The sequence below is a fragment of the Nerophis lumbriciformis genome, linkage group LG19, assembly GCF_033978685.3.
Source record: "Nerophis lumbriciformis linkage group LG19, RoL_Nlum_v2.1, whole genome shotgun sequence".
Lineage (NCBI taxonomy): Eukaryota > Metazoa > Chordata > Actinopteri > Syngnathiformes > Syngnathidae > Nerophis > Nerophis lumbriciformis.
Window position 1 is genome coordinate 25,668,296 of NC_084566.2, and position 15,181 is coordinate 25,683,476.

At 40.9% G+C, this 15,181-nt stretch overlaps 1 protein-coding gene across 4 annotated transcripts in view; it reads right to left on the bottom strand.

The window, feature by feature from the left end:
* The window catches only part of zmynd11 (zinc finger, MYND-type containing 11), a 28,391-nt gene that overhangs the window by 11,419 nt on the left and 1,791 nt on the right, over positions 1 to 15,181 (bottom strand). For 2 of the 4 annotated variants that reach the window (XM_061979098.2, XM_061979097.2), the window contains exons 2-12: positions 11,650 to 11,785; positions 10,644 to 10,803; positions 10,293 to 10,316; positions 7,474 to 7,686; positions 7,329 to 7,406; positions 6,357 to 6,449; positions 6,192 to 6,279; positions 6,041 to 6,096; positions 5,891 to 5,968; positions 3,695 to 3,813; positions 2,211 to 2,496 (exon numbers count right to left, since the gene is read on the bottom strand). In XM_061979098.2, coding sequence (XP_061835082.1) covers positions 2,211 to 2,496; positions 3,695 to 3,813; positions 5,891 to 5,968; positions 6,041 to 6,096; positions 6,192 to 6,279; positions 6,357 to 6,449; positions 7,329 to 7,406; positions 7,474 to 7,686; positions 10,293 to 10,316; positions 10,644 to 10,803; positions 11,650 to 11,780 — 1,326 coding nt within the window. In that variant the 5' untranslated portion in view covers positions 11,781 to 11,785. The remainder of the gene's footprint in view (positions 1 to 2,210; positions 2,497 to 3,694; positions 3,814 to 5,890; positions 5,969 to 6,040; positions 6,097 to 6,191; positions 6,280 to 6,356; positions 6,450 to 7,328; positions 7,407 to 7,473; positions 7,687 to 10,292; positions 10,317 to 10,643; positions 10,804 to 11,649; positions 11,786 to 15,181) is intronic. The other 2 variants (XM_061979099.2, XM_072915221.1) reach the window with 2 other exon arrangements.

Consider the following 15,181-nt stretch of genomic DNA (forward strand, 5'->3'; position numbering starts at 1 on the left):
AAACAGCTACAAAAACAACATGCTTCGACGAAGCTAGTAAAGAGACACACACTTCACCTCCACCTCCAACAGCGGCTGGATTTTAATGAGGCACTGCACACTGAAGGTACACACACTCTGTCAATTCTCTTATATACTCTTTCATTTTAGACTTTTAGAGTGTTTGATTATCACATCACTCTAAATGTTTAGACTATAAAGTTCACAAACCTAAGGAGGGATACTAGTGGGCCAGGCTAATATCTCCTTTTCTCTAAACTAAGTGGGGAAATGTGTAGAGTGTTCTGGGCTTCAGACATGATTTTATTTCAGAATTCCTTGAGATAAAAAAACGCCTGGTTAGGCTTTATGTATGTAGTGTGTGCCTTTCTTGTTTTACAGCTATGTTGTTATTATGCTGTTTGTTACTTATGTATGTTAAGTTGCAGCTATTTAAAATAGTTTTGTCAATTTGTTCTGGTCTGAAACAAATTGGCCCTTTAAAACATATCTTTGTCTTTGTGTGTTGTATGTAGACCACATTGCTTAGCAGAGTTCAGTGATGCAAATGCATGTCAAGTTGATCAACAGATTGCATTATTCTCCAGTGCAATAACAGTACTAAAATGAAGGCTAAAAGGGCATTAAATGGGGCCTTAAAAAAAAATATAAGTAACTAAATAGTTACTTTTCACAGTAACGCATTACTTTTTGGTTTAAGTAACTGAGTTAGTAACTGAGTTACTTTTGAAATAAAGTAACTAGTAACTGTAACTAGTTACTGGTTTTCAGTAACTAACCCAACACTGATTGTCACACACACACTAGGTGTGGTGAAATGTGTCCTCTGCATTTGACCAATCCCCTTGACCACCCCCTGGGAAGTGAGGGGAGCAGGGGGATCATTATTGGTGATTTAACCCCCAATTCCAACCCTTGATGCTGAGTGCCAAGCAGGGAGGTAATGGGTCCCATTTTTATAGTCTTTGGTATGACTCGGCCGGGGTTTGAACACACAACCTACCGATCTCAGGGCAGACACTCTAACCACTAAGCCACTGAGTAGGATATATGGCCACAACCTTACCTGCTCAGATGTGATGCAGCAGCTCATCGGCTCACTATGTCAATATAGCATCATAAGCTAGTTACCTCTGTGTGATCAATGCGTTAGCTCTTTTAATAACAATACCGCTAATACTTTGCTAATATTCAGGTCACGACATGTAAAAGGAGTGTTGTTGGCAGTTTTGGGATATTTTTTAGATGGCTTTCTTGGAGCAATAAATGACTCCCATTAGCGTCATTGTTCACTACCTCATACTTGTCGTATATTACAAGTTAGAATGTTTAAAAGAAACAAAGACATATGTGTTCTTGTCTTACATAGAGATTTTGAAAGATAGGCAAAATTCCTAAAAGTGCAGTTCTCCTTTAATCTTTGTGCGACACTGTGGCCCAAAATGGTAATTTCAAGTGTTCCTTATGTGACTGATGGTTCAGTTTGAAGGTAAGAGGCCCGAAATTTATCCATATAGTCTAAAAAAATGTTTGGCTTTAAAATCGCAATGTTGTTAGAATAGGAGATAAAATATGGTATACACCCTTACATTAAAGACTTGTTTCAGCCCCAATTGATTACTACTATAAATGACCCGGATCCTGGTGTATTACCATGCTTTTCCCATGGAAACCGAATGAATTAAATTCTTGCTGAATGGAAAACAATATTTGTTTTGATGTAATTGCACCCCTTATCCACCAGATGGTGTTAGAAGACAATGATACATACCGGTAATTCTTTTTGCACTTTAAGGAGCTAAATAAGATCAAACGCCATAAGCCACTGGAAAGCTAGATAAAAGATCTTGGGCAGTTAGGGTATAAAAAAACCAATAAAAACATAAAACAAAACACATAAAAATAATAAAATCCTAAAATCAATAGATAGCTTAGAAGTTGTTAAAAGATTTCAAGCGCTGAGAGTAAAAAAAAAAAATGTAATGCTGACTGAAGACACTTTTATGAGTGGGTCACAGTTGGGTCCTAAGGGTAAGTGTGTATAGTCAATCTTCATCTTGCAGGAAGGTTAAGAAAGGTGCAACACACAACAACAACAATGAACCACCTTTCTGTGTGGGTAGCAACACACATTTTAACTGATATTTACAAAATGCCCGCAAGGCATGCTGGGTACTTTACCCAATAAATATCCGAAGTGTTCCACTGACCTGTCGAACCTGCTCGTTGCTGGTGGACGAGATGCTGGACTCGGCCTCGTCGTTTCGCTCCGGCTGCTCCGTCCTCCCGCCACCGTCGCTCTCGTTCTGCGACGCCTTCCGCTGGCTCGGTTGGCCGGCATCTTCAATCTTGGTTTTCCAGAAGCGACCCTCCTTCAGGAAGCGCTGGTAGACCTCCAGCTCGTCGCAGGCTTTCTTCCACCCACTGCTACGCTTCACCTGCAGCTGCTGCACGCTCACCTTGATGTCCTGGATGTTGTCTGCAGGGATCCACGCCCTAAAGACCACCATGACGACAACACTTTCACTACAGGATGCTTTGATTAGAATAATCTAAATAGTATCTTTTATAGTGTGTTGAGTAGGCGTGTCCCCATACAACTTTTTCCATTTCTGATACGATACAATATTGGAGTCTTGTTCCAAATATAAATATCAGCACGTATCATACATACTTTTATTTTTTTGTAACTTGGAATGTTAGAAAAGGCTTGATCAGGGGAAATTAGTCAAACAGAGAACAAAGGTAGGTATGAACAACACTAACCTATTTATTACGAACCGCCTGGAAGGGTTTTAAGCTGCCTTTAAATAGAGGTGGTAATTGTTTTTGGCAACACTTAGTGGCCACAATAATTCATTAAGTTAGGATCATAATGCACAACGTTGACTGATCCAGACACGTTTGTTACTAGATACGCTTTCTAATATGCTTCTGCCTTTGTATGTGTAAGTAACATACAACTACTATTATTTTATATTAACAGCACGGTGGTAGAAGGGTTAGTGCGTCTGCCTCACAATATGAAGGTCCTGAATAGTTGTGAGTTCAATCCCGGCCTCGGGATCTTTCTGTGTGGAGTTTGCATGTTCTCCCCGTGACTGCGTGGGTTCCCTCCGGGTACTCCAGCTTCCTCCCACCTCCAAAGACATGCACCTGGGGATAGGTTGATTGGCAACACTAAATTGGCCCTAGTGTGTGAATGTGAGTGTGAATGTTGTCTATCTGTGTTGGCCCTGCGATGAGGTGGCGACTTGTCCAGGGTGTACCCCGCCTTCCGCCCGATTGTAGCTGAGATAGGCTCCAGCGCCCCCCGCGACCCCGAAAGGAATACGCGGTAGAAGATGGATGGATGGATAGTTTATATTGACAAAAGTGTTGTTTAAGACACAAATTGTATTCAATTAGGGACACTTATGTATTAGGTATGTCTGACTTGTGAGCTTCTAGTAACCTACAGCCTACCATGTTCAATTTTTGTAAAAGGCTTCACTAAAAAATACAAGAAAAGACCAACCATGTGTGCTTATTGGAGGACATTTAGATGTTAACTGATTGTCCATCGTTAAAGAAATAAACGTAGAGAACTGCTTGAATCAAAGCGCTTATTCTGAAAATTTTCGATTTCATCTGATCTTAGTATTAGATCAGGACACCCGTGGTCGTGAGTGAAAACAAGTGAAGGCGTGCAAACCTTTGATGCTGGTGGCCAAAGAAGCGTACGTCCACCTGGTTGTCTTCTCTCTGCAGGACTTTGGCAGGCCAGTAGCCAAAACCTTTCATCTTGGCCCAGACCAGGTCATGACTTGGACTCTGTATAAAGCATGCACATAATTAATATTTGTATTAGTAATGTCAAAGTTTTTAAATGTTATTTATTAAGGATTTAAAATGATTAACAACACATATACAGCAGGATACATTAATATGCTGGTTAAAGTTAAGGCTTGTAAAACACTACACCAAAAAATGGGAATAAATCAATCAGCAAAAGTCAACTGTATTTCAATAGGACTAATAGCAATAATTAAAAAATAATATAAGATTAAAATTAAACATAAAAAAACGAAAAAAAGGGAGACTACTAAAATAATAATGAAATAAGTGTGCACCACTACCATTACTGGGTTGTTGTGGTATTTGTGAGCCCCCCCTGTTGACTTAGGCCCCTTACTATGCATGTTAAGGCCATGGTCACCAACCTGGGCTTTCGTATTGATAGTGATTTTAAATTGGACCGTCAGATTGGCAGAGTGGTGAAAGCCAGCTTTTTTCATTTACGTCAGCTGGCCAAGGTTAAAAACCTTTTCTCCAGGCAGCAGTTTGAGACAGTAATCCATGCCTTTATCACATCTCGGCTGGATTACTGTAACTCTTTGTATTTTGGAATTAGCCAGTCCTCCCTCTCACGTCTGCAGCTGGTACAAAATGCATCTGCCCGACTGTTAACAAACACAAGCAAAAGAAAGCACATTACTCCTGTTTTAGCCTCACTTCACTGGCTGCCTGTGTCGTTTGGAGTTCATTTGGAAATAATTGTATTTGTTTTTAAATCCATAGATGGTCTTTCCCCACCTTACCTCTCTGAGCTGATCCACCTCTATACACCCACCCGGTCCCTCAGGTCAGCTGATCAGCTGCTCCTGGAGGTACCAAAATCAGAGCGCGAGCTCAGAGGGCACAAGGCCTTCTCTGTTGCGGGTCCCAAACTCTGGAACGATCTCCCTCTCCATGTGAGACAGGCCCCTTCTTTGGCTACTGTTAACACCCTTCTTAAAACCCATTTTTACTCAGTGGCTTTTATCCCAGCATGAGACTTTGAACGTTTTTTATTTTTGAACCGCCTTTTATCTGACTGATTGTTCTTAAGATGTTTTTCAACTGTTTTATTTTACCTCTGCTTTATATGTTTTAGTCCGTCCTTTGCCTGTACTTTTCTGTTTTGGTTTGTGGTGTACAACCCTTTGTTCGTCAACTTACTTTGTTAACCATGGCACACTGTTCTCAGCCTTGAAGACAAGACCAAAACCAATCAATCAATCTGTTTGATTGCCTGTTTAAAATGTTTTTTATTTAATATCGCCGCTGATCATCATCATTTAATCGTGGCAGCCAAATTTGTGATCAGGATTAAAATTGTATTAATTGTGCAGCCCTACTCCTGTCTATCTCAATGGGTACTAGGCGCCATTCAGCCTTTCTCAGAAAAAAATGCCGTATGCTTGCGTTATTTTCAGCTGTACGAATCGTTCAAATCGCGAAAAAGGATACCGGTACACGTTTCTTCAGGGTTCCTCGTGAGGTTACAAAAAGAGCGGAAGAGTGCAAAACTTTTATTAAACAACCACAAAAGTCTAAATAAAAGAAATCAAATGTGAGCAAAACTTAAGAGTTACGTTTTTACCAAATGCAGCAATCTTAAATGAAGCTTTCAGCACATACACAATGTTGACATCTATAGTTATATTTTGATAAAGACGGGGAAAAACACGCTACTCGTAAATATTGCGTGCAACAGCAACAAACATGGCAGTAGACCGCAGTAAACACCAATTATTTTATTTGGGACGGTAAAAATGCAAACAGCACCTTTTTAAGACACGCTTAATAGAGATGAATGATTTGGGATACTGCCGCTGTGTCAAATGGAGTGGAAACCATTGTTGGATTCCAAACTTCTGGTGGATGTTTTTTTCCTCCACTCTTTGCTTTGACCGCTATAAGGTCAGGATGAATGTCGTGCTGTCTATTTGCTTTTTTCTATTATAATGTTTTTATGATTGTCAAAAGCCAAAATCTAAATTCGATTATCGTCCATACCTACTTGTGGGCACTTCAATTTGAATTATAGTTTTAGTATTTTTAGGTTATGATTGCACTTTTTACTTACACAGGGGTAACAGAACCAGTTGTCGGGGCGAGCGTTGGACAGGTAGAAACAGTTCTTACACAGCAACAGCTCATTCAGCTGCAAGAAGAAGAAGGAGCTAAATGAGAGTCATCTTTTAGGTTCTCATCAACATGTAGATGAGAAGAGTACCTCATGACAGGTGTCACTAAAGAGCAGCCGTGCGATCTCAGCCTGGTCGCTGTGAACTACACACAAACATCAAATAGTAGATCATTACAGTCAAAAGACATTTCACTGACCAACATGAAGCTGACGCTGTGGTAGACATAGAAGAACGAACCTCCGTACAAGATGGCCGTGTTGTGAACAATCAACTGGGCGTCGGCCTTGAACTCCTCAAAGTTCTTGTACTTGCCCTCGGACAGATTCTGTAAGCCAAAGAAGAAAACATTAGATCTCAAAGCAATGCAAACATGGCCTCGGCTCGACAGGCTTTGTGAGCTACCTCCTGTATGTTGGAGACGTCCAGCGCCGTGTGGATGAGTCGTCTGTACATGGGATGTTTGGTGTCCTTGCCTTTCTTGTTCAAGTCCACAGCCTGTAAGGAAGAGGAGAACCTTCAAGTAAGCTCTCAAGGTAGTTGAAGAATAGCGCATGGCTTACATTAGACATGATAAGCTAAACGGCTGACTGTAGATAGAGGCAAGCAAAGACAATAGGGAACGATTACTGATAAACAATCTAATAAAAGGCTTTGCAGCCCAGTGTTTCCCACATGATTGGGTTCGGAGAAAATTATTTGCAAAACTGGTCATGCCACAGGTACATGTCATTTTTATAGACTGTGGGACACAAAAAGTGAGCAACAAAACATGAAAAGTAAAACAAATATGTTTAGTAATTCAAATTGTTTGTTCTTTTTGTGTTTATTTCTTATGACCTTAAAAAGGGTCTGTATACTCGCCAAGTTGGCAACATTCTCAGTCAGACAGGCCAGAGTCATGATGGTAAATGGGTTGTACTTGTATAGTGCTTTTCTACCTTTTTTTTTTTTTTTAAGGAACTCAAAGCGCTTTGACACTATTTCCACATTCACCCATTCACACACTCACACATTCACACACTGATGGCGGGAGCTGCCATGCACGGCGCTAACCAGGCCCATCAGGAACAAGGGTGAAGTGTCTTGCTCAAGGACACAACGGACGTGACTAGGATGGTAGAAGGTGGGGATTGAACCAGTAACCCTCAGATTGCTGGCACGGCCACTCTCCCAACTTCGCCACGCCGTCCCCCACTGACTGATGCCATCTACATACAAGCTACATTTACACACAGTAAGCGATGGCAACAGCGCCAAATTAGTTTATGGTTCAAATTTATCCATGACGGACCGCAACAAATAAATATGTATGGGAAACACTGTGGCCTCACACATATGAAACAGAAAAGTCAAAGACAATGTGCCCCTTCTCACCCTCTCCTTCATCCGCTGGACAATGAAGCGCAGATATTTGCACATCTCCTGCTTGTTCAAGTTCTTCTTTTTACTTCCCTGTGGACGCATTACAAAGTTTAAGATCAGAGCTGGACGCAAGTCAGCCATGCTAAATACAACTCACCCTGCAGACCACACACTGCCAGTGGGACCCGGCGTCGTGGGGCCTGCCCTCCTCTGGCAGACACTTGAGGTGGAAGACACGAAAGCAATTGTCGCAGGGCAGCACGTCGCCCGGCAGGTGACACTGAAAGCAGTACCAGTCATGGCTCTCAGGCTCCCACTCCTGTGGAGGACACACAGCAGAGGAGATGTTGGCTTGATCCCCCTCCCCAACCTGACAAACACAGTAAGGGAGGAAGAGAAGAAAAAAACAAGATAAATCAGTTGCAGATAGGAAATATAAACTTTGACTATTATTATAACATATTGTAGTTTCATTTGATATAATTATGTCAGCTTTATTTAATTAAGCAATATTTCACAAAAGTTCTGGTGACACATTGAAGGCCGAGCTGCAAGAAAAAAATTAGATCTTAACGAGCTGTCGTAGGTCCAAGTCCTCCCTCCCACTCACAATCTGGACTGAGGAGGCAGCGTGGAGATGATTATTGCATACAGCTCAGTAAAAGTCACAAAAAGCTTCTTCAGAGATAATGTTTGTTGTTTGTTTAAACTCTACTTAAGGAAGAGGCCACCCACCCAGCCACTACTTTACATAACATTGTAAATGGAAGGAATAGAAAATGATCTGAAAAACCCAACATAGAAGACTGAAAAGATCTTGAGACATGCTCCTGGTGTTCAATGGTACTAAGTCAATACTAGTGTGGACTGACATCGTCGTCCTGGAGATCTTTGGAGTTAGTAGTGATCAAAAGCCAAAGAAGAAAACAAAACAAAAAACGCATTGCCAACAAAGACTTGGATGTTGGAGGTATTTGGGAGCTCCGCTTTGTAGCATCAAGCTGGGACACGCAGCGAGCCAAGCGGCCTTATTGGCTGCATAGCGACACAGCAACTTCAGATATGAGCTCCTGGCTCCTCAAAATCCTCGCATGCATATACTGTCATCATATATCACTGACATGTCATAAACATCTGCTCGCATACTGCTTTCTCTCCCTGGCTCGGATAAGTGAGCTGAAAAGCGTGGCATCCTCTTGATGCAGTAATCTTGTGATTCAGAATTTTGAATGTGACACACAAAACCTGCTCTCTTCAGTAATGGCCTTGACGCGCCATAAAAGTTGATTTACGACACTGGCCCACTTCTACTCCAGAGCGAGGAAATAGACCTGCTACCCGTTCATACGGGCAATGTTTGAGTGAAGACCCAATGAAAAGAAGAGCAGGAAGATGTTTGCTCATTTACTATTGTCAAAGAGCATCAACACAACTGTTCATGCAAGGGTCATTTTAACGTGAGGTTTGTTTGTTTGGACTGCACGTGCACACACGCTCGCAAGAACACGCGCACACGCACACAAAACTTTAATGAACAGGTATGAATTCAAAGATGAAGGACTTTTTACAAAAGTTGGATTCAATCCAGTCTAACTGGAGGCAGACACTTTCTTCAATGTAATTTAAATGCTATGACCAGCGAGGTGGAAACACTGTCTGTTTTATGAGTAAATACTCCCGAGGTCGGCATTAGAACATGGTGCTTCCCAGCCGGATTGAATCCACTTTAGAGAGGGTGGGGGACGACCTCACACAAACTTTCACATGTTGACTACCTACTGGGTGACAAACAGCAGCGGGTAGAAAAATAGAAGGAAAAGCACACAAGCACCTTGTCCCTCCCACCTCCCCACTTTTAGTAACACGACAGGAAGAAGAGAGGAAACAAGCATGCAAGACAGAAGTGAAGAACACAGTAGGAGCGAGGACTTCTGAAGGACTAAAAGATGCTACCCAAGCATAGATGTGTCTAAGCAACTACATGTCTCTTTAAAGCCTCGTTTCCACCAAGCAGTACACTTTACTTTGGAATGCAATACATGTAAATACTGATCGTTGTATGATTTGACATACCTAAATTAGACATAGTGCAGTGTGTTGATTGGTGGACAGAGAATGGTCACTTTCAGAAAAACAAGACGAAAAATGTTTATCCAAAACTGATGTCAAAGTGCCATTTTTTAAATTTTGTAAACAGGCTTAACCCCAAGCCATGTAGATATATTGAAGAATTATATATTTAACGGAAAAAAAAACATCCTGGCAAAGTATATTATTAATTAAAAATAAACAAGCTGCTGACAGCAAATGGCCATTGGGCTGCACTTTGGACAACCCGAGCTGAGACATGTCAACATTTCCAACTGAACTGGACCGCTTAGTGGAAAATTGGATTAGGACACACTTAAGCCAGACATGATTAAGTTTCAACTTGCAATTTAAATTAAAAAAAAATCTCCACTTTGTTCTTGTAGCAGAGGCACATCTTTGCATGAGTAGCTAGGGCATATTTTATTAGGATCCCGATTACTTCAAAAAGAAAAAGTGCAGCGCAGTGACGGACTTCTGTCATATCTCATCTGAATAGGTTGTCATGAGTTGTGCTAATGTCAGCATATAACGGCTAAAAGGAAGTCAAGCTTGAAAGCTAAAGTTAACAATTTAAATACGTATGACATTTCTTAACCATTTAGGGAATTCACTGGCTATTTAAGTGCTGGTGTTTTACTTTTAGTGACAACCAATAAAATATATCTAGCCAGGGTACACTGGTCTTTTTCTTCTAATCTATGCCCCGTTGGGTAACAAACAAGTGCTCCCGTTTTATCGTATGCAGATGATGGTTAAGAATGTAACCAGCATGAGGACATCCCGTCAAATCCATGACTGCGCTGCATGTAACGGCGCTGACTTCTCCCACAGGGATGTTAGTTAAGAGGGGACAGGGTTACGGAACAGTAACGATGCAACACTTACCTTGCTTCCCTCCGCTTGAGACTCCTGTGGTGATTCAGAGAGCAGTGTTTAAAACTCCAGCTGTTGAAGTGACGCCAGTTCGGCTGGACACCGATGTCACGTCAACAGTCAATATTTCATAAGTGACGTGAAATAACACTGTAACGGTGGGCTGACACAGCTGACGTATTTATCCGTGTGGTCTGATTCAGGTGGATTGTGTGTGTGTTATGACAGCATTGGCATTCAAACACAGCCTCCAAAGGATGCTGCAACTCATCCGCGACACAGCTGCTGTGTGTTTGATCACTTAACTAAATATTTTAAGGTTTGGGGTTCTGCTGAAATTAATGAGGGTGTCAACAGGCTCACCATTTCGTCGCCAGGCAGCCAGTAGCCTTCCTGTTCGATGCCAGCTTTGGAACCCTTGCAGCCCACAGTCAGGGTCTCCACCACCAGGCCATCTTTCACGGCCAGGCTCAGCTGTCTGGCCGTCTCCTTGGGGTGCATGTTGAACACGCGGCTCAGGTACCTGAGGGGAAAAAGTACATCAATGATGGTGTGTTGGTGAGATTTTAGGCAGATTTAGGGAAAAATAATTCGCTCATCTCAGGTTGTGTAAATGGACCATTAACTTCATTCCCGGTTCATTTTCTGATGCAGGTCACCTACACCTGACCAAAACAATCATTCGCTCCTCCCTCCTCTTAGCCACAAAGGCCGTCTGCAGGAATTAAGCAGCAGCAAGACAGTAGTGGCAGGGTGGGAGGGGGAGTCGCCGGGAATATCCGTGGCACGCTGCTGCCTCACGTTGCCATGACAACAGCCAGAGCTCTCTTCTCAGCCGAGGTGTTGTTTGAACGTGCTAAGCAATTCATTTGGTCAGGAATGCTTGCCAAGAGATCGCCAGCGTGCACAGATTGTCTTTACTGCCAGCATTGTAGCATACACAACCTGCATCCTTTTTTAAGACGACCAACAGTTTTCAGCCTTTAATGTTTATAACAGTTCACCCGAGTAAACAATAGCTTTTTATGCTGTTGTTGGTTGAGCTCCAACTGAGGAACATAATGGATGAATCCATGTCTTAGTAAACACAAGCAACTTATAAATAGCATCCAAAACAAATTTGAGCAGTATCCAAACATGTTTGTTTGTAATGTCTGCTGCAACACAAGAAAACACAACATAAGTGTGTAGCAGTGCAGTAGTAAAGGCATGCTCGTGGAAGAAAATGTGTGCGGCCTTCAGGTCATATCAGGTGTCATCGCTGCGGACACTTAGCATCATTCGTCAACAAGTCAGTTAGGCGACAACAGAGAAGTCTAAGTGACGTCAACAACAGCCATCATGTAATCTTGGAAGGTCCACCACCTACTTGGAGATGCGGTCCATGTTAGCGATCTGCTTCTGGTTGCGGATGACTTCTATGGCGGCCCACACGTACTGGACCACCTTAGGGTCTGCTTGCCTCTTCTTCGCCACACGTGACATTACTTCCTTATTCATCTTAACTGTAGGGAGCACAGGAGAAAAATGAGCTTCGTTCAGTGAGCGTCAAAGCATCAATTTGATGTTTTTCACAATACTTCCGAAGTTAAACCATTAATTTAAACGTTTTCATCATACTCAAAGTTATCGTGTTAGTTAACATGTATTCTTACACTATTATTAATGCTTTAGACCATGGGTGTCAAACTCTGGCCCGCGGGCCAAATTTGGCCCGTCGTGTAATTTAATTTGGCCCTTGAGGCAATATCAAATTAACATTAGAGCTGGCCCGCCGGTATTATACAGCGGCACCGCATTCACTGCTAATACTCATACTTGCCAACCCTCCCAATTTTCCCGGGAGATTCCCCAATTTCAGTGCCCCTCCCGAAAATCTCCCGGGGCAACCATTCTCCTAATTTCCACCCGGACAACATTATTGGGGACGTGTCTTAAAGGCACTGCCTTCAACGTCCTCTACAACATGTCGTCACGTCCGCTTTTACTCCATACAATCCGCGTGCCGGCCCAGTCACTTACTATATGCGGCTTTTACACACACACAAGTGAATGCTGCATACTTGGTCAACAGCCATACAGGTCACACTGAGGGTGGCCGTATAAACAACTTTAACACTGCTACAAATATGCGCCACACTGTGAACCCACACCAAACAAGAATGACAAACACGTTTCGGGAGAACATTCGCACCGTAACACAACATAAACACAACAGAACAAATACCCAGAACCCCTTGCAGCACTAACTCTTCCGGAACGCTACAATAAACACCCCCGCTACCACTAAACCCCGCCCCCGTCCACCAAGTTAATGTTGATATTTACCTCAGAAGGCTGCAAATAAAAAAGAGGCATTCAATTTTTTATTTACATTTTATTTAATATACCATTGATGTTTTTTCGTTTGTTTTTTGAAAGTTGATTTTGCACTAATAAGTTATATAAGCGTTGCTTGTTCGATATTCAGTGTTAAAGAAAACCAGTGTAGCAAACTGAGCAATAATGAACGTTTTATTCATGCACTTTCTCTTGCTACTTCAAGGCTTGAATGTTTGATTCATTCATTATTGTTATTTTATTTTCAAATTTATTATTAGCCTGTGGAAAAAGTCTATTTTGATATTTACCTCAGAAGGCTGCAAATAGAAAAGAGGCATTCAATTTTTATTAAAATTGTATTTGATATGCCATTGATATTTTTGAATTATTATTATTATTATTTGAAACTCGATTTTGCATGTCACTATAAAGTTATATAAGCCTTGCTTGTTCAATATTCAATGCAAAACTTGTTTGGGTCCCTATTAAAAGGTTAATTTGTTCAACCTTGGCCCGCGGCTTTGTTCAGTTTTAAATTTCGGCCCACTCTGTATTTGAGTTTGACACCCCTGCTTTAGACCCTGGAACAGATTATTTCTAATATCTCTTACATAAGGACTGTATGTGTACTTATGTGATAGTTATTGGAATTTTACAACTCACGATTCAATTCGATTCAAATTCTTTGGGTGATAATTCGATTAAGAATCGATTCAAACCACAACTCGCAATATATTACCTGGTATAAAAATGATAGTAAAACCTTTTCAAAAGATTATAGGTTACAAATGCTCCTCTTGGCTGCTGACATATGATGTATACGTACGAATGTAACTATAAACAATATAATGATAAACTGCGGTAAAACTCCCGACTGTTAGTATTAATGTTTTTGTGTTTTGTTTTGTTTTATTTGCACACACAGAGAAAGAGAAATAAGAACAATATACAATTTAAAGCAAAAAATATGTGCGGGACAGGTTAGGAAGACCCTAAGACACCTGCCCCAAAACGTCACAATATACAGAGCAGCAAAAAATAAAAATAATAATAAAATAAAATAGACAAGTCACATGCAAGACATATTATATACTGCAAACATCAATATCATAATTCACTTCAGACCAAGATGGACTTTAATTGTTTTTTAAAAATAATAAAGTGTAGTTGTAGATTGAAGAGCTGGTGGCAGTTTATTCCAAAGAGAGGGGCTTCTGTATTTCAGCGTACATTTCTTATTACCGTTTTGAATTAATATTATCGTAAAACCGTGATTCATAACCACGCACTGACTATTGACACTGCTCATTTAATGGAGAAGCAAGCTTCCTAACATGAATACAGGAGACATTAACGTTTTTCTCCATTCAGAAAAAACATACCCCAATCTAAACTTCTAAACACATTGTTGTCTGACAAATTGAAGCTCCTCTACTCCTGTTTTATCACTAAATCATTAATACTTTTGCAAATTAAAACGGATATTTAAACACTAAAATGAAAATAATATGGCTCTTAAGAAGACTGAATAATATTTAATGTTTCCTCTGCCAAGAAAGTGTATTGTGTGTCTATTTAATTTTAATTTTAAATGCAACTTGATTAAAAAGGTTCCAGTGTTATGTATAAGTTCCTTTTCAGCACATTCAACAATATCCCAATAATAATGATAACCATGATAATTTTGTTCACAATAACCAGAATATGACATTTTCATATAGTTACATGCCTATGTGTACCTGCAGAGAAAGCACATAGATGGCCAAAAACATATTTTTAAAAATACATTCTTCAAAAGAAAAAAAAAGATAAATACAATTATAAAATAGATTATTAAAAATCGAAAGTCAATTTAGAATCGGAATAAATTGCAGTTTGGTTGTGAACTGATTTTTGAGCATTGGTGGTGTACACTACAGAGATGTCAGAAGAAATTCAGCACACATTTAACGCCTCTAAATAAGAGCAATTTCCTCCTTCCGGTGTTCCTTGAATATCCCGAAAAAACAATTTAATCCAATCTGATGTGGTCTTTGCATGAGCAAGCGTGAAAGTGTTACATTTATGCTCAGTGGCCTTGTGGTTAGAGTGTCTGACCTGAGATCGGTAGGTTGTGAGTTCAAACCCTGGCCGAGTCATACCAAAGACTATAAAAATGGGACCCATTATCTCCCTGCTTGTCACTCAGTATCAAGGGTTGGAATTGGGGGTTAAATCACCAAAATGATTCCCAAGCGCGACCACTGCTGCTGCTCACTGCTCCCCTCACCTCCCAGGGGGTGGAACAAGGGGCTGGGTCAAATGCTGAGGTTAATTTCATCACACCTAGTGTGTGTGACTATCAGTGGTACTTTAACTTTAAATGGAAGCCAACTGCAAGAAGCACAATACTGCTTGGAGTGTTATTTTATGCGACACAGGACGCTTTGATCCCAAACAAAGGTGAACTAATAAAATACTGTGAAAGGGTCTATTCATGTGTTTCTTCGGAAGAGTACATGAGGTAGGGTTGGGCGATATATCGAATATACTCGATATATCGTGGGTTTGTCTCTGTGCGATGTAGAAAATGACTATTT